The sequence below is a fragment of the Rhea pennata genome, chromosome 2 (genome assembly GCF_028389875.1).
Source record: "Rhea pennata isolate bPtePen1 chromosome 2, bPtePen1.pri, whole genome shotgun sequence".
Taxonomy (NCBI): domain Eukaryota; kingdom Metazoa; phylum Chordata; class Aves; order Rheiformes; family Rheidae; genus Rhea; species Rhea pennata.
Window position 1 is genome coordinate 133,854,689 of NC_084664.1, and position 27,389 is coordinate 133,882,077.

The 27,389-nt window shown below is 35.4% G+C and overlaps 1 protein-coding gene across 3 annotated transcripts in view; it reads right to left on the reverse strand.

The window, feature by feature from the left end:
* Positions 1–784: 784 nt before the first annotated feature.
* The window catches only part of UBE2V2 (ubiquitin conjugating enzyme E2 V2), a 31,847-nt gene continuing 5,242 nt past the window's right edge, over positions 785–27,389 (reverse strand). Inside the window, exons 2-5 of one of the 3 annotated variants that reach the window (XM_062568246.1) lie at positions 24,854–24,941; positions 13,554–13,699; positions 8,894–9,019; positions 785–1,647 (exon numbers count right to left, since the gene is read on the reverse strand). In XM_062568246.1, the coding sequence (XP_062424230.1) occupies positions 1,501–1,647; positions 8,894–9,019; positions 13,554–13,699; positions 24,854–24,941 (507 nt within the window). In that variant the 3' untranslated portion in view covers positions 785–1,500. The remainder of the gene's footprint in view (positions 1,648–8,893; positions 9,020–13,553; positions 13,700–24,853; positions 24,942–27,389) is intronic. The other 2 variants (XM_062568247.1, XM_062568248.1) reach the window with 2 other exon arrangements.

Below are 27,389 nucleotides of genomic sequence, written 5' to 3' on the forward strand. Positions count from 1 at the left end.
CTTGCATTTTTCCAAGAGCAAAAAAAAAAAAAAAAAGAAAAAAAGAAAAGAAAATCTCATTTTCAACAAGATAAAGAGGTTACTTTCTTATGAGAAATTAGTAACAGAATTAAAACCATTGTTCCCACTAGACAGAAGGTATGGAAAAAAACAGGCCAACAGTCACAGGAGAGGCAGAAAGTGTTCTAACTAATAAGACAGTGATATACTGGCATCTGATGCACACAATGCAGATGGAAATACAATCTGTGCCACAGGTGTAACTTTTTATTAAAGCAAACTGAAGTGGTTTTTGTTTTTTTGTTTTGTTTTTTTGTTTTTAAGTATTTCAGACAAGGCAAAAATGGTACAGGAGGGAAGAAAAAGACAGACAAGAGGAAAAGATGAAAGAAAGGAAGAATCAAGGTAGCAGCTGCTAAAGTGAGACAAAGGACTGAGAAGTAGGACAGATTTCAACAACGTGGTCTGAAAACTGTTCAGAGGCCACGTAAGCCAAATGAAAGAGTTTGACACTCATTTCTCAAAAGAATCTGGGGGAAGGAGGAGGAAGGGTTTTTTCTATACAGTGCAAGTTTGTCCAAAGAAGTGGTACTGCAGATGACAGAACTTACTCCTCTGCAACAAATGAAATATCCTGATATATCAAGTAAACTAATCATACAGAAAAGGTAAGAATAAAAGGTGCATGTAAAACCAGCAGCAATATTATGTTTGGCTTTCCACTACTTCTGCAAGTTACTGTACATATATTACATCATTATTATAGAAATGGCACAGTCTCAGACACTTTCCACATTTTATTTACATTTTAAGACTAACTTTAATCTCAATCACATATCCATACATTTCCTTTGTTTCACTAAAACTTAAATGCATGGTTTATTAGAACAAAGACTGTAAACAAATATTTGCCATGTCCGATACATGTAACACACAGGAGCTGCTTAACAGAAATTAATCCCCCCATTTTATAAATACAGGTATCAAAACAATCCTGAACATACTTTGTGACACTACTAGTAGTCGGCACCCACACCTTTGCAAAATTAAACAAGATGAGCAACGGTATTCACTGTACCTGCTACTTTAAAACAAATTTAATTGCAGCTCTTTTACTAAGCAAGATGGATAAAGCATGCCATTTATATTTTGCCTTCTCAAGAGATTATTTCAGAAACATATATTATTCCACAGCAATCTGACACTTTCTGTCATGCTTTCATCTTGTAAAACCTGAATTCCAATTTTAGGCTATTTCAGGCTTATGCGTAAATGACAGTGCCTTGATAAGAGAAAAAAATAATTGTGCTGCCTTTTTCTCCCATAGTGCCTGAAAACATATTGGGCATACATATATTATATATATTCTTACAAATGTCCAGGTCATGTATACCAGCTGAAATTCTTTTAATGTGTGGGTGTTTGCATTGTGAGATTTAATCAAGACATTAACATGAGTAGAAGGTTGTTTTAAGACAGAAGTTTGAGAATCAGCTAAAATTAATTGTTGTAAGTTTGTCCTTCTGGAGGTTGTGGAAGCTTCATATTTTCTTTGGACATCATTAGACGTCTTAGCTCTTGAAGTACAACTTTAATGCTATAAGAATTTTGCCATTTTGCTAACACTGGTATGCTCCTTGCATCCACCTGGAAAGAAAGAAGAGAAAGTTATAAGGAAATTAAGTTACTATGAAAAACAAAATTTCTACATAAATAATTTCTCTTTTTTCTAATAAAGATTCAAAGCATCCCCTGACACTTTCTCTATGGTATTAATATAATCCCTATGTTCATAAAATACTTCTGGGAAAACAATCGTAAGCTTACATACAGATACAGATACTCTGCAATAAAATCCATACAGCTGGATTCAGGGGATCCCATCCCCTCCACCTTTGCTGATATTAACATTTGTGAGAAGGAAAGGAGAGGTGGGGGAGACAGGGAATCAACAGTTTACTGCAAAACTGCAGCCATTTTTTTAATATTAATTTGCTTTAAATTATGCAAACAAAAAAACTCCACCTTATTTCATTATGCCAATACATACACTGAGGTTTTCCCAGTTTTTTAAAAGATTCAGCCACACAAGAGTCCAAACAATACCAACATGAAGAGGAACTGAAAAGAAAGCACATAGGACTTCTCCTGTTCCTTTATGGAACCTGTGGGACAATTTACACAATTCACAAGACAACATGGAGGTTTCCATAGGCAAGTCAGCATGTAACAGTCAGTTTGGGAACTGTTTTAGCAGCAACCGCCCAGCCTAGCAAGAAGCATCTTAACACACAGGGGGCCCTTAGTTGGAAAAGGACTTTTGCACACTACAGAACTTCACTGGCGCAGTAATGTGGCAGCCCACATGGCTATCAATGTTGGAAATCACTGCTTTATGATTTAGACAGCCTAAAAAACCAAGAACTTTATTTTACCATTTTAATTAGAACAAACAGGAAAAAAATAAACACTGGAATCAGGAATAAGAATGTTACCACAGAAGTTTCATTGTTCATACATGGTTCAAATTGAGACTGTCTAGTTTCAGAACACCAGAAGATGGGATTAAATATTTTTGTTGGAGAAAACTGAGGCCAAGATTTAACCATATGCTAGCTGCAACAGCAATACTAGTTTAAAAAACTTCTGGTCTCTCTCACTAGACACTTGTTCCTTTATCAGTGCTGCTGCTTATCACCTTCTCAGCTAAACTCTGAAATGTTCACAGGGCTACATTCTGACCTGAACGGGAAAATCAATTCAAATGAAAAAACACATGCAAGGAAGTGCTTAAGCAGGATCCTTGATCCATTTCACAGTTGGACAGAAACTCTGGAGAGTCCTCCTTTAACGTCCCTAGGACTGGAGAGCAGGGGTCTGTAAGAGATCTTGACACTTCAGAATAGAGTTCAGGTTCACACAAATAATGTCATTCCCCTGCTCAAACTCCTCCAACTCAGTACAGTTGTCAAGGCACCATATCACCAAAGCACAGCATAAGGCAGTAAGATTACATAATACTTAATCCAAACATTAATAAGCTAAGAAGAAAAAGAACATTGAGAGGAAAGCTGTATTATACAGCAAGATCATGCCGATCATGCCTACTTAAAGTAAGTATACATGCATATCAGCTTGTATAGAAAGGTTTTGAAAGTAATGTTGATCAGATCACCACTATAATTGCTGGACTTTTTCCTTTTATTTTTTAAGGAGCATTTGGTCTAATATGGCAAATAAAGGCACAAAATCAAGCGAGAATGATCTTTGTAACTGATAAACAACTTCTCTTTTCTGAAAAAGCAGACTATTGAGCAAAACCAACAGGGAGAAAAATGGAAACTCTGAGATTTCCTGTACTATCAAAGTAACAGCTTGAATAATACAGCTATTCACACTGAACCCTGTTCTGAGGTATCAAGATCTCTTACAGACCCTTCCTCCCCAGTCCTCCTAGAGAGATTAAAGAAGGACTCTCCAGAGTTTCTGCCCAACCACCTGGTCCTACAAAACTAGCAACATGAATTCATTTCAAAATTAGAACAATGAATATCACACTATTCAAAACTATTCTCCACACAGAGAATGCAGCAAGAAATGCATGGCCCCATCATTTTTTTCTGTGGGGAAAAAGAAGAAAAATTGCAGTGGTAAGCAGCATGGGAGCAGAAAAAAAAATGAGGGCTTAGATCATATATCCACTTGGCACATGCAGCTGCAGCTGTTTAAGAGGTTATTTCTCCGCTTCTCCCCAACTTGTTAATACTTCTCTGCAGCCCACCTGACATCCTCTTATATTTAAGCAAAATAGAACAAAACATGACTGTTTCCCGAAGGCTTCGGTATAAAGTCTGCCAGCACAGATCAGAAGTTCAAACAACTTTCATATTACCTGAGTCACAACACTGTCTACTGAAGTAGTTAAGGAGAGATCACATGACATGTCATTGGCCTGACAAGAAGTCAATAATCTAAGAAAAATAGGAGGAAAAGAAACTACAGTAAATGAAGTCAAGGGCCAGACAAGACTTGCAACAGATGATTGTCAACCAGGAAAGACACGTGCACTTGGTGAGGCGGGGGTAGGGGGAGAAGAAGAGGGTGGAAGTCCATATGATAATTAACTGTTTTAAAGGAAGACTGGGTAGATCAGCAAGGATAAGAAAAGTTTATATTTCAGCAGCTTTTGAGGAAGAAAGCTTAATATAATTATCAGTTCAAATAAAGACAGGATCAGCAAAAAATAGCTGGAAAGGCAGTTTTGGGAATCCAAAATGAAAAGTCTGTTTTCAGTCTGGCAATTCTGCTGCCATACCATTTTCCCTTTCCTCACTTCTCCTCAGCTTCATCTTTGTTGGCTCTTCTCAAGATTGAAGGATCAGTCTCAGTTAAAGCATTTACTTAGTGTTGTTTAACTAGGTTTAAACCAATTAAACAGTGCAATTGCACATACACGGATTAAGTAGGAATGTAAGAATTGACCACATAGAAGTAGGCTCCTCCAGAAAAAGTAACTCTTCTTTCTTGACTATGAACTTGTAGCAGCAAACTCAGACTGTGAACTCTTTTTTTAATCAACGTTATGAATCTTCTGAGCAAAGATTTTGGCTCAGGTTTTATTCTCTACACTGCAGACGTTACTTCCAATGCAGAGAATGCACAATAAATTTACGAAGAAAATTTTAAGATATTTGGAAGGGCTACACAAACTGTGTAATGTTCAAACCAAAGCATCTAGCTAATATTAGAAGTATGCATTCTGGTAGGAAGATTTTCAAGATCATATAAAAGTTAATAAAGCTCAAAACTGCAGCCTCAAGACTATTTTATTGTGATCGTCCACTGTAAATCCTTAAACAATAGCAAGAGCAACAATATGTATAATGCATGAATTTTTCCACACAGTTGAAACCTAACTAAATAATTTCACAAAGTGCTGCAGTGTTCAGTGTTTAAAATGATCCCAGTGTTTATAATGATCCCAGATCGCAAAGACTGCTGCAGAGTGCTCTCACAGATGCAAAAATCCGACACCTCAGAAGACCATGGGAAAATAAATATCATGTCAGAACACAACCTGTGTTTTATCTACATATGATAGATAAGTCTCCAAGAGAAAAGACCCCACTGCATTAAGAATAATTTAAACAGAATTTTACAAGAGTGACACCATTAGCAGAGAAAAGCATTTTGCTCAGCCCTACTTACCTACCTGGAGTAGCTTTTCTGAAGTTAGTAACCTAATTCTGTATACAGACACAGCAGTTGCATGTGAAAATTGAAAAGCAAGCCAACATAGAAACTAACCAGCAGATTGAAACAGAAAGGTACTTAAGCAGTGTGATTCAGAACACCTGAAATTGGTCTCTTGATGTAAATTCTCCTAAGTAACTCCCCTCTTTTTCTACACTAAACATTTTTCAACTAGTGGTCTCTGAGATTCCTGAAGATAAGCTGTTGATGAAAAAGTTATTTACAAACAATCTCCTCCCAATTAAACAAAATAAGTCAAAAAACCTGTCATTGTCAATAAGGATAAATTTATTATACAGACCTGCAGTTTTCAGGCAAAAAGTGAAGGGACTTGAAAGTTAAAAATGTTGAGAACCACTGCCAATGAAGCAGTTTGAGATTAGCTTCTTTAGACCAAAGTTAGCTCTGGTGCACGCTGATCTTCCTCATTATTTGCATGCCAACTCAACAAAAATCATCACCCTCTAAACTCACACTGGGGACTCTACTTTTCTTCAGGTGTTACTGGCACGTATCTTCTGTAATGTGTTTCTTAACAATGTTCTAAATGTATTGAGTAGTATGAGAACACTGGTACAACGTAAAATTTGTGTTGTTATTATCTCAAGCCTCTTTCTTTTCTGCAGGTCATCAACTATTTTCACAACATCTATTACCACTGTGATCAAAAGCTGCCCAGATGTCAAAAACAGGGTGCAGAACCATGGCTGGCAGTTTATCTGAATATAAAGGCCTGTCTGTTGTCTACAACTGTTCCAGGAATGCAACAACCCTGGAAAGTAATTACGATCTGTTATACCAAACACAATCAAATCAGAAAGTGAGACAGCAGCTTAGAAGAAACAAGAAGAAACTTATAAAATATGAAGCAGCGATGTGAACTGTTCCAGAGAAGTTCAGGAGTGTTTCAAGAGAAAAAGAATCTGAGCTTGTGGTTAAGACAATAGCATAAGCTTCATGAGACTTAGGTTCAAGTTCTGATTTTCCAATTAGCTTTTTCAGAAATATTGGTTATTTTGTCTTCTAGTGCTCTCATCCATAAAATATCCAGATTTTATGTTTTGTTTTCCAGCATTATACATGCACAGACATATGCAGATGGACTCCCCTTTTGCTTCTAAAAATACATCTGGTTTTAGTAAAACTTTCCTAAAGCTAGATTTAAAAAGAAGTTTACTGAAAAACTATTTAAATAGCATGTGACATATTATCAATATTCTCACTATGACTAAAATATCTTATCTAAATCTCAATTTTCAAAATATATGCTTAAAAGACTGCAAATGAAAACTGCAGTTAGTTTCAGATTCAAGAAAATACACAAAAAAAACCGTAAATACGTTACCCTCTAAAGCAGTCATTCACAACCACTATTTAAATAACGAAGAAAATACTTTAGAGGAAAATACTAGAGAACTGAGTGTTCATCATACTCAATCTCTGAAAAATAAAGACTAATTCACTTGCTAGATAAAATACATGAACTTATTAAATTAATTCAGCATATGGATTTTGTCATTAGATAGCATTTACTGAGCTAGTGATTCTTAAACAGATTCTACACTTTTATTCATATCTTTATTATCAGTAAAAAATAACATACAGTCTAGAGGACTACAGACTACATGGCTGAATTTTATAATATTAACAAGTATTCAGCTAATTCTTATAACACATGTTTTTAATCTAGTTTACATTTATGGAAACATAGTTATTAATTTACTTATCCAAAGAGGAAAAAGCTGGTGTGGGCAAAGCCAAATTCAGTCAACCAAATCCCAGTTCTGTGCTCGGATTTGTAAAACATGCCCTCGTTTATCTGACAGATTTGGCACAACTCTAGTAAACAAAATGGCAAGATAAGCTAAAATACAAGATACCAGGATGATGGAGACATTAAAAATTAAATAATGAAGGAGCTTTAGTTCTGAAAACTGTTTTCATTAACAATTTAATCTAATCCTACTAAAATCCATTAAAAAATATAAAGGATTTGATACACAAATGCATAAGATACACTAGTTCATAAAACTATGGAGGGAAAAATTGAAGGAAGATTTAGTATAAATTTATGAATTTATTAGAATAGAACTTTTCCTGTAGAGAGACTTGGATTTCATTGACTGCTTTTAAAATCACCTTATTCCTCAGTAGGCTGAGGAAGTCTGCACTTCTCACAACAAAATCCCCAAGCCAACTGAGTTAGTAAATCCGAGTTTTCAAGCTCTGCAGGTTTGAGATTCTGCTCCCTGAAACCAACATCCATGTACAGATGAAGGCACAAGAGCATATTTGTTCACTGATTTAGAATCATACATGTTACTAGGGGGAGGTAACAGAATAATATTTCAAATATATAAAAAAAAACTCTGCTGTGTTCCAAATTGGCAGCTTTGTCTAGTCACAATCTCTTAATGAATAATATACCTAGATAACCAGCCACAGCTTGGATAAAGGGCAACAGTTGATTTGCAGATAACAATTGTATTAAGACTTGCAGGTAGAGCTAAGCTGGTGGCTATGCAAGTTCTTTCAAATTAATTTTAAAGTATTTCTGAAATGTTAGTGCACTAGCTTTGGACATCCAATCAGCACATTATTTTACCACCTATGAGAGCTCAAATGAATGTCTAAGGATTTCTCTCTCTGTTACACTCTTTCAGATACTTAAGTTTCATGTCAGTATTAAAATTACTCAAATGCAAGTTAATCTTTCTTTTGAATCTTTTAAACTATTTCGAATCCAAAGATGATCTCTGACTCATCTCTAAGTATTACCTTAAACCAATTACTCTGCATTCATTTAAGACAAATACACATAGACATCAGGATGATAAGTTGTTTCCTGTCCATATACACATGTATCGCTGTAAATGCAAAATAGCTTGCCCCTTTTCCACTGAGATCCAAGGTACCTCAGATTTACTCAGAGGATAAGAGTATACAATGAGTAACACTTGCCTGAGCACTGCTTTTCCTTCCTGCACTTATCCCACACTAAGCGTGAGGTAAGTCACTTATTGCAAATGGATCTTTAAAATCTGAGTGATTGCCATCTATATTAAAATATCTTAAGTTAGAAGCTCAAAATCATCTCAGAATAAATCCAGTATAAAGAAAATAAAAATTTAATAGATTGGTTCATTACAGGGTAGTTACTACATCTAAAGTAGTGAGGATGAGGCAGAACAACCTCTATTTGTAATTACTGAAAACATAAGATAAAATTTAGATACTGAAACGTCTTTACTGCCTAAATGAAGTAATGGCTTGACCAATACAGAACTCTTGCTCATATTGGAATCTAATCCCCCTTTTTAAGGGGAAATACTTACACATTAAACAGTCATTTTATTCTGTGCAAAACTAAAAGCTTCAACTTCATTAAAAAAAAAAGAGTGTGTTTCAATACATAAATAATGCTTATCAGGTCTTACCGACAAGCCACCGATTTATTATAAATACCTGAAGATTTGAATGTATACAGCAGGCAAAGAAAATTTGATTTAAACCAAGTATCTATGTTGCAAAATTTAAATATGAAATCTCTGTCGAACATGCATCTCCTCACCTGAGTTTCCCCCAGATAAAATTCATAGTACAGATTAACAAGGTGGTTGGTCTTACCATTTCAACTTACCATTCCATTGGAATTATTTATTCCATTCATATTAATTTTAGTTACAAATCTAACTGTTGGAGGTGCTTCTGGATATTTAGGTCCACACTCTACTTTCAGACTGTATATTCTGTTTTCATAGTTTGTCTAGAAAGCAAAAAAACAGACTAATGCATCTTACTGAAAGATGAATATTTAAAAGAAAAACAAAGAAAGGAGGAATAAAGATGAATTAGTATGAGATAATTATAAATCTGTTCGTATTATGTATCAGTTCATGGTCTTGGATTACAGATCGATATTGCATTCTTTTTTTGTTATCTTGATTACCTGACGAATACGTACAAATTACATTACTTCCTAAGACGACAACATTACTATACAGAAGTTAAAAGTAAATACGAATTTTAAAAGTTTTCTATTATCCCTTTATTCCTCCCCCACACATTTGCATTCCCAAATTGCCTTTGGCACAGAAGGGAGGATCAATGATTGTTATGAAACTTTTCCCTATAAAAATATCTAACACTGCAAAAAGGTCAGGAATAGGGAAAAACAAATATGTAAATAGCGCAACAGTTAAGACACAATAAAGAATAAGATAAGAACAGTATTTGAAAAAAAAATCTAGCTGTAATTAGCATTCTAGAAGATCTCCAGGACTTCCACAGTTAAGGATTTCTAAGCAAAGAAGTGCTTCAGAGAGGAAGAAAATCAATAGCTGATAATTCTGATAATTTAAAGTTTAGTTTATTAGAGGATTCATACACTTTGTAGAATAGAATTAAATAACAGTTAGTTCACAGAAGACATCACTCCAAAGTGATCATGAACTAGATCATTCTTTAACTGTTTCAAAGTGCAAATATATTTTGAGAAAGACCATGCAGAAATTAACACAGTCCTACCATTTTGTTTTAAATTTTGTCAAGTAGGCTACGTTTAGTAAGAAAGTATCTGTGGCTCTCTTGTCACTGATGCACATGCCTTTGTACTCCAAAAGGGAGGAAGCCCAAACCAGCTTAAATAGCTCTTTCCAGTAGCACAACAGAAAAAGCTACTATGAACCCATAGTAGTAACATGCCTCAAGATTTCCCAGAAGTATCACCTTTCAGTGGCTCTGCATCAGCCAGCTATCAGTCTATCGAAGTACAAGTATCAGACACACAGTCAAGTTATCAAGGGACAGTTCACTCTGTGGTCAATTAAAAGGCAGAGTGGAAATCAGATTAGTGAAACATCCTAACTGTGACACACAATCTTAGGAAGCTACAAAGCTTGAACAGCAGCAAGACGAGAAAGAGAAAAAAAAAACAAAAAAAGGGGGGGGGGGGTTGTTTGTAGCTGCATGTAAGATTGTCCATCACTTCTTTGCAAGATTTTTCATCATGGAATGGAAAAAAAAAATCCTTGGAGTAGTAGTCATGGTAAGATTGCTGCTTTATCACTAGCATTTCTTAGTTAAAAGCACTAAAGGTCACTAAAAGACTGAGCGCCATCAGGGATAGGCCTTTAATATTCACTGACAGGAGAAAATTGTTTTGTCTTGATATCTGAGACCATATAAAAATTTCAATCAAGTGCACATTGACCTGAAGCTATTAAATCACCATTTCTCCCTGTTCATAATAACCTTCTATTAAAAGACTGAAGTTTTCTAAAAAGCTGAAGATCACTGAAGCTACCATAGAAACTAGTAGCCAGATAAAGCTACCAAACAATTTTTAAGAAGCAGAGTATCTTTGGTTACCAGTTTTTCCTAACTAAAGACATTTTCTCCTATTTTTTCCCACTAAAAACTGAAGTAACCAATGAAAGTAACCATGTCCTATTACAGACAACAGCCTCTACTACAGCAAGAAAACATAACAACTCTGGCTATTTAACTTGATAAAAACACGCACTTCCTTAGGGTGCTGTCAGGAATAGAGGACAGGACAGAATGTATATTCCCTATTCAGTAGTCTGAAAAAAAAAAAACTAAGAATGGCACTCACTCTCATTCCCTCTTCCGATTCACATAGCATCTCAATTTTAGTCTGTTTTCCCACCCCCTCATTTACTCTAAGTCAAGTGTCTCTGCCACCTCTCTCCTCAAAATGTCTAAAAAGAATATTTCAGGGTCAGAAAAATATCTCCTTTAATTCAAATCCCCCTTTCCCTCTGTGTTGATTCACCCTGCAGACAAAACAAGAAAAACTTACCACTCAATTATTTGCACAGCCCTAGTGAAACCACATATGCAAAGAATTTCATGCTCTAGCCAGTATTAGCAGCTTTCTTTACCTTCTGACAGGCTGTACATCATCTACACAATGCAACCGATTCCAAAAATCACCCACCTTCTACAAACCCTGAAACTGGATGGAATTCTTCTCATCAGAGTCCTACCATGGGCTTGGGAACTGATAACCTTTTACTTTACAAAATCACAGCTGACAACCATGGCTATTTTTGCATGCACACATTGCTGTGCACTGGAAAACAAGTATTTGAATTCCAGTTTCTACCACCGGCAAGTAAGTCTGCTTATTTTAGACTAACACATTTTAAAAGCACTCGAGGTCTCACGCAATACAAGTATACCTTAAAAAGAGTTGTATTTAGAGAAGAGACAGTTGCAGTGGCTCAAAGCAGAATGAACAGCAAAACATTGAATGGGAACCATCCACAGTACCCAGTCAACACAATTCAGTCAAATTCCTTAGTTAAACTTACTATTCCAGTCCACTCTACTGAGATTGCCAATCACACTAGCTTTTTGAGACAGAAAAGCTCAACACTAACTACACAAACTATTGACTGCCTCCACAAGTTTTAATTACACTATCAGCAAGACTGCATTCTTCAGGCCCTGAAACAGCCTAGGATATTACCTGCCTGTACTCCTTCATAAAGGAAATATATATGGAAAATGACAGGCTTTTGTTTTTTCAAAAAACATGCATGGGCTTCCCATAATAATCACTTCTTCCGTAAGACGTGGCAGGAGTCTGCTTTAGGTCAAACCAGGAAGCAGACAGAGACACTTGGTGACATGACACAGAGACATCTACGTTCTCCTCTGCTGTCATCTGGCTCTCCAGATTTCCAGTTCTTAGGGTACTGAGTAAAATTGTAAACATCACATTTCTTAGAGAATCCATCTATATCTGCACCAAGTCCAGAAAAAATAACTAATAAAAATATAAGTAGGCACTATTTTGAGGGGAGTTAACTTCCATGATCTAAATTATGATCACCTAGATGACTGAATAATGAACCATTTTATCACTGTGTAGTAACATGTGTCTCCCTCAGATGCCAGGACATGGTAAGAGGGCAGTTATTCCTCCACCTCCAAGATCATAATGCACCACAACCACCTACAAAACTTCCCTATATCACACAGTGAAATTCTAACATGCACCTCTGATAGGTGCATATCTAAGAAATACCTTTTCCCAAATGTTAACAACTGCTCTGTAGAACTACATAAATTTACAGCAGCTATAAAGCGACTAGAGGCTGTTCAGAGAGTCAGAGAGATACTACTCTAGCGGGCTCACATTTGCAAGATCTTCTTAAAAACTGTAAGACTACAAACTTTCTTTAAAACATATTCAAAGACTAATTGTATGGAAAATAGTATCCAAAGCATACTGTTATGTCTGTATTTTAAATTGGTCCTCTCTCAAGTGCATCCAAATATTAAGAGCACCACATGATCACAAGGATGTTCAAAAGTTACAGCTAATGTTGACTTCCAAAATGAGTTTGGACTACACTGGCAGTAGAACCGTCAGGAGACAAAATTATCTTTACTGAGACCAATTTCTGATTTAAATTCTTGTCTTTACTACATCTTCTAATAAGCCCTCCAGCATGGAAGGACAAACAAGACAGTAATCTTACATAAGCAGCACGACACATATGGTAACTCATTACAATATGCTACTAGAAGTAGAGTCATTTAAAGTCTGCATTTACATAGTGATCTTCTGTATCATATTGTAATTGATGAGAATGATTGCATAAAATTTACTCCTCAAGCAATGGTATATCTATCATATCTGCGCAGGTAACACAGACACTAGAGTTGATTGTTTCTTTTGCAGGTTGTATCATTGCAAATGACATTCTACAGAACTTCAAAGGTTAGATAAAATGTATAAACAAAGTTTAAATCCTTCTTCTTGGGGTAACTAGTAACTGCCTGGTCTTTAGCCACGATCCCAGTGGACTGTATACAATGCTACATTGAAAAATTATTCAATAAACTTGTGAAAGTTTAAAATATTCTGTCACTGTGGAAATTACCCACTACATACAATAAATCATGGAGTGATGTTGCCCTGTTTACTGCATTATTACTGTCCAGATTCTGTGTGGTGATGATAGAAATATGGACAGAGTATAATCATAACTCCATGTAGTAAGTCTCGAATCACAATGCGCTTACAGTTACAGATACGTATACTAGGGCAGGCTAGACTCAAAACGCTCACTAACATGCCAGGATGTGATGAATTTTAACATGAATATAGTGTTACAGAACAAGTTTAGGTAATGTTACTACAACTTCATACATTAAACTTTAATTAATTTCTTGACACCGTGGCAAAGTTATCATTTATCTTTTTGCAATCTGTATTGCCTACAAAAAATAAAAAAAAAAATGTTTTAACTTGCCACACTTACCCTCGGTGGCCCAATAATCATGCCTGTCCATCTGGTAAGTGTCATATCTTCATCATCTTCAAGGCCCCAGCTTACTGTACCATCACCTACTCCTTTCTGACCTTCTTCAAGTTCTTCCAATAAGCGAAAATTACGAGGTACTTTAACTAGAGAAAATGGAAGAATGTAATTAATGTTGGTCACAATAAGAAAATGACGGTAAATGATTTGTTTTTGTATTTTATGCATGAATAATTACAGAATCACAGAATTGGTAATGTTGGAAAGGACCTCTGGAGATCATCTAGTCCAACCTCCCTGTTCAAGCTGCGACACATCCAGGCAGGCCTTGAATATATCCAGAGAAGATATTCAAGGAGACTTCACAACCTCTCTGGGCAACCTGTTCCAGTGCTCTGTCACTCTCACAGGGAATAAATTCCCGCTCACGGTCAGGCAGAACTTCCTGTGGTTCAGTTTGTGCCCACTGCCTCTTGTCCTGTCACATGGGACAACTGAAAAGAGTTTGGCCCCGTTCCCCTGACACCCTCCCTTCAGGTACTTGTACACATTGATAAGATCCCCTCTCAGTCTTCTCTTCTCCAGGCTAAAGAGGCCCAGCTCTCGCAGCTGTTCTTCATAGGGGAGATGCTCCAGCCCTCTGATCACCTTTGCAGCCCTACGCTGGATTCTCTCTAGTAGTGTCATGTCTCTCTTGTAGTGGGGAGCCCAGAACTGGACACAGTACCCCAGATGTGGCCTCACCAGGGCTGAGTAGAGGAGGAGAATCTCCTCCCTCAACTTGCTGCAACACTCTTCCTAATGCACCCCAGGAGACCATTGGCCTTCCTGGCCACAAGGACACATTGCTGGCTCACGGTCAACTTGGTCCTTCTCTGCAGAGCTGCTCTCCAGCAGGTCAGCCCCCAGCCTGTAGTGGTGCACGGGGTTATTCCTCCCTAGGTGCAGGACACTGCACTTGCCCTTGTTGAACCTCAGGAGGTTCTTCTCTGCCCAACTACCCAGCCTGTCCAGGTCTCTCCGAACAGCAGCACAGCCTTCTTAGGTATCAGCCCCTCCTGCCAGTTTGATATTGTCAGCAAACTTGCTGAGGAGGCACTCTGTCCCTTCGTGCAGGTCACTGATGAATGAGCTGAACAAGACTGAACCCAGTACTGTCCCCTGGGGAACTCCACTAGCCATTAATTATTGAATATATTTTCAAAACTTAACAAAACATATCCTGGCTGAATTTATGCAGCACTCAAATTGTTTTGAAGTGACTAGCCTCTCCACTGGAAGCTAGTTAGTACCAACTGATAGCAACACAAACTATAAAAGAGAAAATAAGAGAGCTCTCTTTAGTTTGAGATTGCTTAATTCAGACCTTTCTCTTTCTCAAGTACAGCACTGTTTAGAGCCAATACATTCCAAAAATCAATTCACTGTCAAATTCTACTCAACTGCAATCTTGATTAAATTGACAGGCTAAATTTCTTCCAAAAGTAAGGAAAGTCAAAGAATGCAACATTTAACACGAATGATCTTAAGAAATGTAAACTGTAACAGAAAGACTAAAATCAATTTCACTTGATTGATACAAAAAAAAAAAATCAAAGAGACAAGTATCTGAAAAAAAATCAGAAATTAAGTCTTTTTTAGTCCAGTGATTATTATTCACACTTAACAAAAAAAATTAATTAAATTAATTAAAAGATTAACTTCTTAAAGAGATATAATGATGTTCATAACAGAATATGAAGACATAGGGGCTCTACAGAGCACTCATTAATATTCACTTACTAAACTGGTATTACTCAATTCTGATTATTATACATAAAGACAGATAGATGCTGACAGGTATAAAAAAAGGGGAAGCTTAACTGCTTTACATTACAGAACATAACATTGTATTGCAGCATTAGTGTAAGGAAGAAGGATAACTAATACTCATGCATGCAATCAAGACACAATTATTTTCAAATACAAAATACACAATGATGTAGCAGCAATATTACGATAAAACAAAACTTCAATGTGATTATGGCCACTTATCAAGTTTTCCGTTATTTTTACTAGCGAGCCTTTTCTTCTTCTTTTTTTTTTTTTTTTTTTTTTTTTTTTTTTTTTTTTTTTTTTTTTACTGAAAGAAACCAGGTAGTCTGTAAAACTAAAACTTTAAAACTGGGTACATACAGAGGTCTTAGCAAGGAACATACACTGTGCTAGTTTGAAAAAGATGAGGATCAAAGAAAAATACCCATCATATCAGTCCCTTACTGCTGAGGATCTACGTTTGACACTGCCACAGTCCGCATTCCAACCCATAAGTGCAAAGAATTAATGCCAAAAGTGTATAATGTGAATATGTTCCCATATGGATGAGTATGAATAAACATACTCTTGAACAACTACTTAAATAGCTTACCCTTCCCAATTATGGTTTCTCTTAAAATGCATTTGAAACAGTTATTTTTATAACACATATTAGGAAGTGGCTCCTAAAAGCTTTAGGAACAAAAAGTCTCCAAGTAATAACTTCCCCAAATTCTCAGGAAAAAAAAATAAAGAAAAAAAAAAACATTAAGACTACACATCAGGACAGTATAAAGAAATTAAGTCACTGGCAGGGTGTCTCTTTCTCTTGTGTTGGTATTACTGCTCATCTGAGCTCCCAATGTACTTCAGCTTGCTAACTGAGCAGAAAATTATACATTTGGGTTAGTCTCCTGACAGTTTAACCAATTGACCCAGCTCTGAGAGCTCAGACAAGTACCAGCAAACACTCAGATTATCTTGATGCAAAACTACATTTTAAGGGAGTTAAACTACTCTTAAAGCTTATTTTCACAGATAAGCATTCACATACAATTACATCAAAGTGTTAGCACAATAAGCATCGAGAATTGTTTCATTGTAAAATGAATTTTGTAAATTTGGCTTCCCTTTGTGAGAGGATTCTTGAGCACCTTCAGTAAACAAGAACATGACCTCCAAATACTCAATTACAAAGGCATTTGGAGATCTGTGTAACATCTCAACATTGTTTTCTTAATGCCTCTCAATTCAGTTTTACAGTGCATATCATTTCTCTCTACTTTAGCATAGATCTTCTTGGAATGCTTGACTGAAATTCATTTGTTCATTTCCACAGACCCATCCTGACTTCTTATTAGTATTAGATCTATGCACTACACTCATTTAATTCAGATTAAGTATGAGAACAGACATTCACACTTCTATCATACTATTACTGAAGAGTACGAAGTTTTTACTTTTGTTCCATATTTGTATATGTTCTAACATAGAGTTCGCCCGTAAAATATTAACGCTAACCTTTTATTTTCCCAACTTTTTTAAACCAGCAGGATAAACTTACACCATATCAGTGTTTAGTATCACATGACTGAACAGCTTTTGACTGGTTCACAGAGCCTCAAAACAACATACCTGAGCATCCAATGATTATCTTAGACCTCTCCTGTGGCTTAAATCCACCATTTCTCAGAATTCTGCTCTGAGCATAAGATTTCCAATTTACAGTTTACTTCTTTAAAAAGCACATAAAAGATGCAAGCAAATAAGCTTTAAGTTTCACTCTGATCTATTTTAATCACCTTTCAGTGCAGTTGAGATGACTCAAAACACACTTGCTCTGTCACTTACTGGGCTCTTCCTTCAGCTGAACTGGCACACTAATGTAGCAAAAAGCTACTACTTCTTTCTGCAAAAGTCAAATCTGACCAGTTAACAAACTGAATTGACTCAGGAAGAAGGATCAACAAATGTCAGCTGACTGGCAGTGTCTTTAAATGCCTTCCTTTATGAAAAAGTGGGTGTAGGGATGAGGGAACTTTCTGTGCCTAAAAACCGTTACACTGGTTCAGCTGCATCATAAAACTGTAGTCAACACAAAACCACAGGAGATGACAGTTATGAGAAAGTAACAAACTTTTATGACTGTCCAGTGTTTATCACATTTTTTCGCACTAAGTAGTCTGTGCTCACTAATTCCCGCAAGGTAGAATACAGAACTTCCTAGCAGTGAAGGACTTGGGAAACCTCCAGAATGTGTTCAGTAAATAACAGACCATCTCTGCAAAAAAATGAAAACATCCAAACATAAGAGTGCCATCCTACCTGCACTCACACTCCAATCAGTGCTTGAATCAGGCAGCAAAACACTGCTCTGAAGCGAAAAATGAGTCAAAATATTGGGAGTGAGAGGGGGGATGCGAAGGGGCAACCCACAGAGATTTCAAAAAATTCCCCCCCCCCCAAAAAAAAAACACTTTAAAAATCCTAGGGAGGGAAAAAAAGTAAAAAAAAAAAAAAAAAAGATCTTCACTAAAACTAGAATTCAAGATCTTCACTAAAATTGGACCAAAATACATGAAAACAGCTTCCCTTTCAGAAAATTACACAATCTGTCAACATTTAAGCTGGACACATTTTAAATGACTGTTTAAAATAAAACTGTTTCATAAGAGCACTTCTGTATACAAGCTGTTTAGTTCACTTTTGCAGACATATTCTATTATTTTACTTATACATTCATAGGAAGTACACAAGCTCTTACTACCTATCTATCCAATCCTGTAATAATTCAAGATCTGGACAACAACCACCCCTTGTATCTCCAAAAAGATGCCTTCAATGGCTGTCAACTAACAGCAGTGGAGGAGAGCAAGAAGCTGTGCACATCTTAACTATGAGTATCTATTACAGCTTTTTGCAACAAAGAATTAATAGGTCTCTATTCTCTAGCTTACAAAAAACAATAAACTACTTATTTGTTCCTGGAATACATGATTAATGTTTTATCCTCAATACTTCTAAGTTCCATTTGAAGTTAGTATTGAATGTTTTATTTCAAAACTATTGTTCACGATTTGTGACAAGTGACTTCAAAATCTTTCAAAATTAACACAGTAGATTAAAAAGCAAAAAATAACAAAATCCCGTTACCTTTACAGTGATTGTCTTAAGAACTTTACCAGTAAAATGAATTGGAATTAAATGCTACTGCTCTTTTAAGAGTCCACCAGTAGAGTAGTGCATTCTATGGGTTTGCTTTAGTCATGCTTTACAGAAAATAAATCCACTTAGTTTGAAGAACTTGTCCCAAATATGAAGTAGAAATTCTTATTTGTATCACTATTTCACATACTTGAGAGAGCATAACTTAAATTTGCACATTATAGGTGTACACACAACTTGCAGTTTTATCTCTAATTCAGACAATACTATCCAACAAATATTTGTTAAGAACTTTGAAGTATTCCTAAAGGAACTAAGAATAAAAATCAGTGTCTCATTTACAGAATTTGGACAATGAACCAACACCCTCGTGTTCCAGTTAAACAACCCAGCCAAATATTACTTTCCCCAACTCCAGCTGCTGAAGAGACCACTAACTCGCTTCACACAGGAGCAGACAGGTCTCCCCCTAAGAGCCATCCCTCAGTTAAACCCTATCGCTTCCAAGGGAAAGGGATTAAAGCAGTCGTGCGATTTTATCAGTGGCAAAGCTCCAGAAAAAGTAATCTCCAGTCAGTAGCTACGATTAATGGCTAGGTACAGCACTGCACCCAGTATACCTATTTGCAATGACTAAGGCTCTCTATGTGAAAATATACCTGGCTTCAACAAGATTAAAAACAAAACAAACAAAATTCCTTTTTCCAGTTTATCTGCAAAGCTTATGACACTGTGGATTTTACTGCCTAAATGCATCCTGACTCCCCCCTGCCCTGCCCCAAAAATCACACATATCATTTGTTAAAAAGTACTTAGCAAATTTTCAGAGAGTTGAAGCAAAAATATTTCACCTCTTACAAAAAATCCACTCAAGCTCAAATATACCAGTTGTTCTTAATTTAAAATTTTAATCTTTAATCTAGACTACAGCAAATGATAGCTATTTGAAGTGTGAAATCATCAATGAAGTTAATGCCTTGAAACAATGAGAGATAAACAAAAAAGGAATCAGTAAATAAAGATTTAAATTTAGTGGGAAGTGGTACCTCTCAACAGAAATCAGATATGTTTTTACTTTTAAAAATATGGAGCTACTTCAGATATCATGTTCTAGATCACCAAATTTTTGGTGATAAAATGAGAAAGAAAGAAGAGAATAAGAACAAAGAGCTATACTACACAGTGCAAATAAGTTACATTTATAATTCCACCCAAAATCTGAACAATCTGAAAAAAAAATCTGAAAGAAGAAGAAGAAAAAAAAAGAATCTTCAGGATCCTTTACTAGGGCCAACAATTTTTACTGGCGCAATAAAGGAGAACTGAACAAGATAAAGATTTTCTAGATGGACTTGTTCTTGTCTTTATGTTCCATGCTAATGCCAGAATACCTACTAGTATAGATTTAATCGGGATCAAGAGAGAACACACAACTGCATTCATGTCAGATTTGACAGAGCACACAGGCAATATTAATCTTGTTTTAAAGACATTTATATTGATGCAGCTCCTTCTCTAGCCATATACATCAGTTTAAACTTAAGCGCGCTACACTGACATAACTGTGCCCTTACAGATACATGCATTAATTGCTTTAAAATGCACTTAGGCTGGCAACGTTTTGGTTTAATGCAATAAATTACGGAATATTTCAGCAGGTATTTGCCTTTCTGTAATTTCAAGCTAAGCAATGCAAGAATGAATACTTTTTGATGTCACTCTGAGCAATCTATCTGTTAGAAGCCGAAGGAAAATTATATTCCCATGCTCTTCTAGACCAAATGAATTAAATTTAAGGAGTGTTCAGACTAAAGCAACAGAAGTGATATAACAAACTGAAGAAACTGACATATGCTAGACTAAGGGCTTAACTTGACTTAAGGAACGGGCAAGCACTTAACTGAAAAGTAAGTGTTAGCATGTTGCATTGAACCTAGGAGTCCAAACTGCCCATATGTCATTCACGGCAAGAGGCACAAGTGTGATAATCCACACTCTTCTCTTTTCTCTGCCCCTTATAAAAGGGAATCGTAGTTCTAACCTTTCACAGACTGGCTCACACACTGAAATATGAGGTTTTCTGTCCCCCATCCCCCAAACTATTTTTCATAATCACTATATTTTCCAATATCCCTATCACCATTCAGTTCCTCATAAAAATCTTCCTCTGCTCTTGGCCTCAATCACTCCTGAACCCTATGTTTGTAATACCAGCTTTTTACCACAGTAATACTGGCACATCATACTGAAAACATACTCCCAAACACAGCTCTAGAAACAAGTCTCTGTACTGACCCAAGAACAAGCTGTATCAATAAAATAATGTATATTAGCCCTGCTAGCATACTTCCAGGGATGTTATTCTTCCTGAGATAGCTGTGTCAGCAAAGGTCTATAGCAGGGAAAATTTTGAATGTATGCATTACTTTCTACCCATTTACTTTTAGCTAATGCAACCCTAGAAAAATATAAATATAAATGATAACCAAAAAGAAAAAGCAAACCCCATTTAACGGCTCCAGGATGACCAAAAAAACAACAACAAAACAGTTTTAGATGATCAGGAGTGGGTAACAGGGTGTTAGCCTTGCAAATTCTAGATTCTAGGCCATTAGCTATTTTTTTTTCCTGAGGCAGGGAGGAGAAGAAATAAAAAGTTCCAAAAGAAAGACACAGAAAATGACAAGTTTCTTTCAGCCTGAACAAGAAGTCTTGCTTTGGATAAAACATAGCAAGGAGCCAACGTATTATTGATATTGTACTAAAATAAGTAAAGTACACAAATATAAAGGGTCTACTTTATTTCCCAATATCATTTATTTTCAAATTGAACAAAGTAATTGCACAGAAGATGCACTTAGCACAGTACACAAATTCCCAGAAAACTTCACCTATATTCTGTCCTTCAAGGAAAAAAAATAAATAAAATAAAAGAACTACCATCTCTGAGGTATTAACAGAAAAACATACCAACAAAAACCATCCAGAAAGCCTCTAGTAGCCCCTGAAATGGGAGAAACAAACAATAGGGAAGAGGACTGTGCACATGTAAAGTCCTATTTTGGACTTCACATGGCCAAAAAAATAATCACTCTTTGTGGAAATAATTTTTAATGATTGCAATTCTATATTTACATATATTTATTTAAAATGTATATATTTATAAATATTTTATTTAGTTTTAATAATTATAGAACACACACTTCCCTCAAAAATCTGCTTTAAGAATATGATCTAGATTTTTGTTTTTCAGTTATTCTGCTCATACCATGTACCTTTTACCCAGTGAAAGATTCTGTGAATACACAGAACAAAAATGATTAATCTACTGCCAGGAACTTAGTATCAAAGTGTATTACCAGGCTTACTGTAATTACACCATAATTATTATCTGAGTTGGATCACAGTAACCTGGTTCCACAAGCCAACAGTATTTTTAATAACTTGCATATTAACAAAGTTGGGCATGAGAGTTCAGTCTACAGAAGAACTCCATTGCTACCACTAGTAATAGAATGCAACAATTATGTAGTGTTTTTTTAAAAATCAAAAATGCTAAAAACAAACATAGTAAAGGTGTTTCTAATAAGCAAGAATCATGTTGCTTTCTTGTACAAGGCAAATAAGAGATCTTGGCAAAAAAGCAATACATTTTTCCAGTAGCTTAGAAAGCATCCAGCTGCTGCTGTAGAGCTCAGTTTATAAATCAACACTACCGCAGACTATGCAACACGCAATGGGTCTGCACTGAGAAAACCATAACTTTACTTAATGAGTTCGATATATATTGAAGTTTTTGTTCAATGAGACTTCCGCTTTCTTACAACTATAGACACATCCCATTTCATTTAACTGCCTTACAAATAAATTTCATACTTTCATAATTTCATATACAATTCTGTATAGCAATACTACTTACCCATAAAGTTACATTTACTATGCATTGTTCTCATCTACTTTCTCCAGTCAGTATGTTCTAAAGTAATGAAATTCAGACATCAGAATACTCTGCATTAACAGCTTTTATTTTAAATTAAGAAAGCACTATATTGTCCTAAATGAAGGCAGTGAACAGCAGTATTTGAACCACATAATTGCTCAGGATGGTAAATTAGGTACTAAATGACTGCAGCATCTAATGGTTAAAACATCACAATAACTTAAGTAAATATTTTCCACAAGAATTTTCCAATCATCACTGATTTAGTCATATAAAAAAATACAATCATTCCTATCAATGACAATGAAATAAAAAAGGACTTATTAAAGTACACAATATAGACGACATAAAAAGACAACACAGAGACCCAGCAAACACTCACTGCTTCTGAAATAATGGGCAAAGAAGACAAACCCAGCTAAGCTTAACTGTGGAAATCTTCAATAAACACATAGACTTAAAGAAAAATAGATCTGACATAATCAGGTAAAAATCCACTTCCATATAAGATAAAACTTTTCAACCCTCCCCCCCTCAAAAAAAAATGAAACCTCTTTAAATTTGGGCATTAATAAGAAAACTGATTATCAGCTTATAAATTTGCACAATTCAAGTAAGCAGATGCCTCTTAATTGACAAGTAGAGAGCAACTAGTCTTGTATTCAATCTGTTTAATGTTTTTTATGATTCAGAGTCCATTTTACTACAATCCTAAACTGTCAGAAATACGGTATTAATGCCATTGTACAAGCATTAATTACAGAAATCACCTGCACTCAAAGGAACTGATGAGATGAGTACCAAATGAGCTACTTGCCTTCACAGGAATAAAATGAGATATATACACACATACACACACGTATATATAAAACATAATTATAATATAAAACATAGCGACATATACTTGACTGTAGGAACTCTTGGTAACCTGGTTAACTATTTTCTGCTTTTTATAATATTTAAAATTTAAAATTATAATATTTAAAATTTAAAATACTATTTTGAAAACTTAAGTTGGAAGACTCAAGGAGTAGGTGTAATTCTAGGAACTGCACTGAAGTTACCTGGTTTTTGAAAAATAGGTCAAAGTATGGCATTCCATCAGTTTTGAGGAGTTTGTTTTATTTCCTTTTAAAGACACTTCACCTGCTGAAACACGGGAATGTTTCTCAGCAGAAGCCAGTAAATAGTCACAGCAACGTTAAAATTATAGACCTTAATCTTAAAACCTACCTTTTGGTTAAAGCTATCTAAAGTGATATTTCTTTTCAGAACAACATTAGTGGCAATATTTATGTACTTCACACAAAAGAAAATTTTATCTTTGTTGGTATCTTAGCAGACAGTTCAGAGCTAAAGCTGGGTCACATGGAGAAACTTCCACAGAAGTCTCTTTCATGTTTGGGTCTAGCTACAGCCATAAACATTCTATATGTAGTTACATTAAAAATACAGCTAATTAGAAACCAAATTTTTTTTCCATGTTCACACAGTTGAAGTCTCAGATTTTTATGGCATCACAGAACGCATCTTTTGGATGAATGGTAGAAGGCCTGGATGGGTGTCTGTGCCTTTTGCTTATTTTTTTTCCTTAAACACGAGTGTTTGTGTTCTACCCTAAAGAAATAATTTCATTAAAGACAAAAGGTAGATGTACAGAAGTAGATTTTCTCCCTTAATTTCATTTTCATTATGCATGTTCATAATATGATGTCAGTTAACTGCTAGCAGTAATAATTTTAAAAAGATAAATTCTAAATAGAATAATAGTACAATGTATTTGGTTTGGGGATGGAAAGGAAATTAGTAGTTGGGACTTTCATAAACAAACACCTGATTTACAAACATAATTTAGAGCAACTTCAACTACAAATCTTGATAGTGGAGTAATGGACCACAGTCTATTAGAACCACAGAAGTGATATCCACTTATTCAACGTGCTTCAATTTGTGTTGCTTTCACAGCAAGAATGAAGCCTTGAACTTGACTTCTCCAGCACAATGAACACTTCAAACGTGAAACTTCATAATGTTTGTGCAATTTTAGGTTTTATTAATTATGTTCGGAAGTGCGAGAAATTACTAGCAAAATAAATAGGTCCATTATCAAGATATCTCCACTGAGGAAGTGTCTCCATCTTTCCTCTTATCCTGCCTCTTAGGTTACTAGACAGCAGTGAAATAACTGCTCCTATTAGCTTTTGTGTTCTACCAACTCTGCTCAGGGAAGGTTTTCATCAGATTACTTACTCAAGGCAGCCTTCTAGACAGAACTCCTCCTATGATAGCCAACAGCCTCCAGGAAGATACTACACCTATTCAGTTTTTACTCTAACCATATCAATGCACACTTCTCTCTCCCATTTTTCCCTACTCCCCACAGACACTCTTTTCCCCTTACCTTTCTCAGAAGAGTGGCTGACACAGAGGGAAATAAGGCTGCCATTAGTTACTTGCTTCATGAGAGCTGCTCCAGCCTTGACCAACATCTGGGGAGAGACCATTTCTCACAAATCCTGGGAAGGTTATCAATTCTTCACTATATCTCCTTAACAAAGCTTCACTACCTCACTGAAAAACCTTCGTTCTCCATCTACTGCAGTTCAACTTCAAAATATCCTCTTACCTCCCGTTTTTTTTAATGTAGAAACAATACCTTAAACATCCCAAAGTTGTACAAGGTACAACAGTAAAGTGCAACAGCCATCACATGCACGTCAATAAGCATAAGCACATAGAACAGCTAAGATCAGACAGATGCACACAGAGAATATAGTCCACCTCTGAGAGATGTTCCAGCTTGACTCAACCTTACTAGCTATTCATATGGGTGTAACAACACTTACAGTTTATTTCAGTCTATCTTTACATTTTCACACAAACATGACCACCTTCAGTAGAGTCACTGGTAAAGAATGACTGACTATGCTCATACAAATACACCTTTGAAGAGGTTTGCTTCATTACTGTTACATATGTTATTAGACTACAAATCAGAGCATAAGCAAGCTTTAGAAAAAAAAGGAAAACCTTGAAGAGTTCTCCCACAAATAGCTTCATTCAGAGTAACTGAAGTTATCACACTAATACAAATCCGTAAGTTTGAAAAAAAATAGACTGCAGTCACAATAAAAAACAATGTATATAATTTACTTAAAACTTATTTATTTTATAAATTTGCACCAGTATTAGTGGTATAAATATATCAGTTGAAGTATATTCAAGTGCAAGTTTTCTACTATAAACAAGACCACTGTTAACAGGTCAGACACTGCATGTCCAGCTGTGGCTAACTGTAAGAAAAAAACATACAGGAAGCAAACAGTTAAGTCACTAACTATCTCATCACTGACACCCAAGCTTGTTTTGGTGAAGAGTGCAGATGAACAGGCTGACTGTGGATTAAAAAGCTAACTCTCTATATGCAACAAAGGAATGAAACACAGATGAGATACTAAACGGTGCAATTGATTTCCTTAGCTTTTACTACATGAAGTGGAGGATTAGGAAAAATGACACACTTTGATGGCTTATCAAGTTGAGAATTTTATTACTATTCAGACTTCTTTTACAAAACAATGTAGTGCAGAAAACTTGGAAAGCAAAGTTAGTTTAACACAGATACAAGTGACTTCAAAAAATAATATAAATATTAATTATGATTTAATCATTCTACGGAATCAAGATTAATTGCTCAGTATCCGCTCAATTCTTGCAAGTTTCATTTTAAATGTGAGATTGTGCTAGCAGAGAGGATAAAGGATTTCAAACACATACTTTCTAAGCTGACTGCCTTTTTAATGTAAAAATTTTTGTTTCATGTAAAAGGACAGGAGAATTGGAAAACTAGAGCAACACAGCAGAGGCCAAAATTTCTTATCATGAAATGACTTTCACAGGGTCTGCTTTAATAGGAAGCAATAAAATCTGTGACCCAGATAACACGGATTTAGTTTAGCAAAGCTGTAAATCTGTCTAAACAGGTTACAAATCATTGATTAGCAAACAGTTAGACTCGCATAAAGGTCCTTTCTAACATGACTCAGCATCCACTAACAGTCCAAAGCATAAAAATCTTTTCTCTATAAAAAACAAATACTGTGATCTGTCATTATTGCTGTGATTTCACATAACTTTCAGTTACAAACCTGAGTATATTCTTTAAGGATGTAATCAACAAATATGTATCATTCATCAATATACTTACAGTAACGAGACTTGTCACTAGATTGCTTTCCTATGCTATTTGTGTGATAATCATATTTAAACCTTTGAGACAATGCATATAGATAACTACAAACTGAAATTATTTAAAATTTACATGATCACAGATTCTACTTCAGTGAGAAGAAAAAAAAAGATTTTCTTCCTTGAAAAAGTTCTAATCAATGTGGATAGAATTAAGATAATTATTAACACTGTATTGGTATTTTGAGTAAAGGACACTGCTTTTACATGTACTTTTATTCAAGCGAATTTCAAATGCACTTAGCTTAATGTTTATGAATAGCTACAGATGCAATAAAAGATGTTTTCTTTTTCTTGGTACAGTTAAACATGCCCAATGGAATAATTTTTTTAAAAAAGGGACAATGAGTCTAATTTATCTAGATATTAAATTTCATTTTATTGACATCATTAATGTCGTTTTCTAATCTAGTTGAAGCTTCTGATGACACAAAGGATTAACTCAAAGTTCTAAAGTTTTATGTTGCTGTTGAAGGTTCCATTTGGGGCAAAATGCTAGCCAGAATTAATTCAGTCAGTTTATATTACTTGAGAAATATCACACATTTAAAAATATAATACAAGCATGTGTTATTACAAATGTAAAGCTGTCACACTGATTTTGAGGTTTTTGTATTAACATACTGATTCTGTTCAACATATTGCTCGAATTACTGTCCAAATGACAAAAATAAAGAAAAACATTCTTT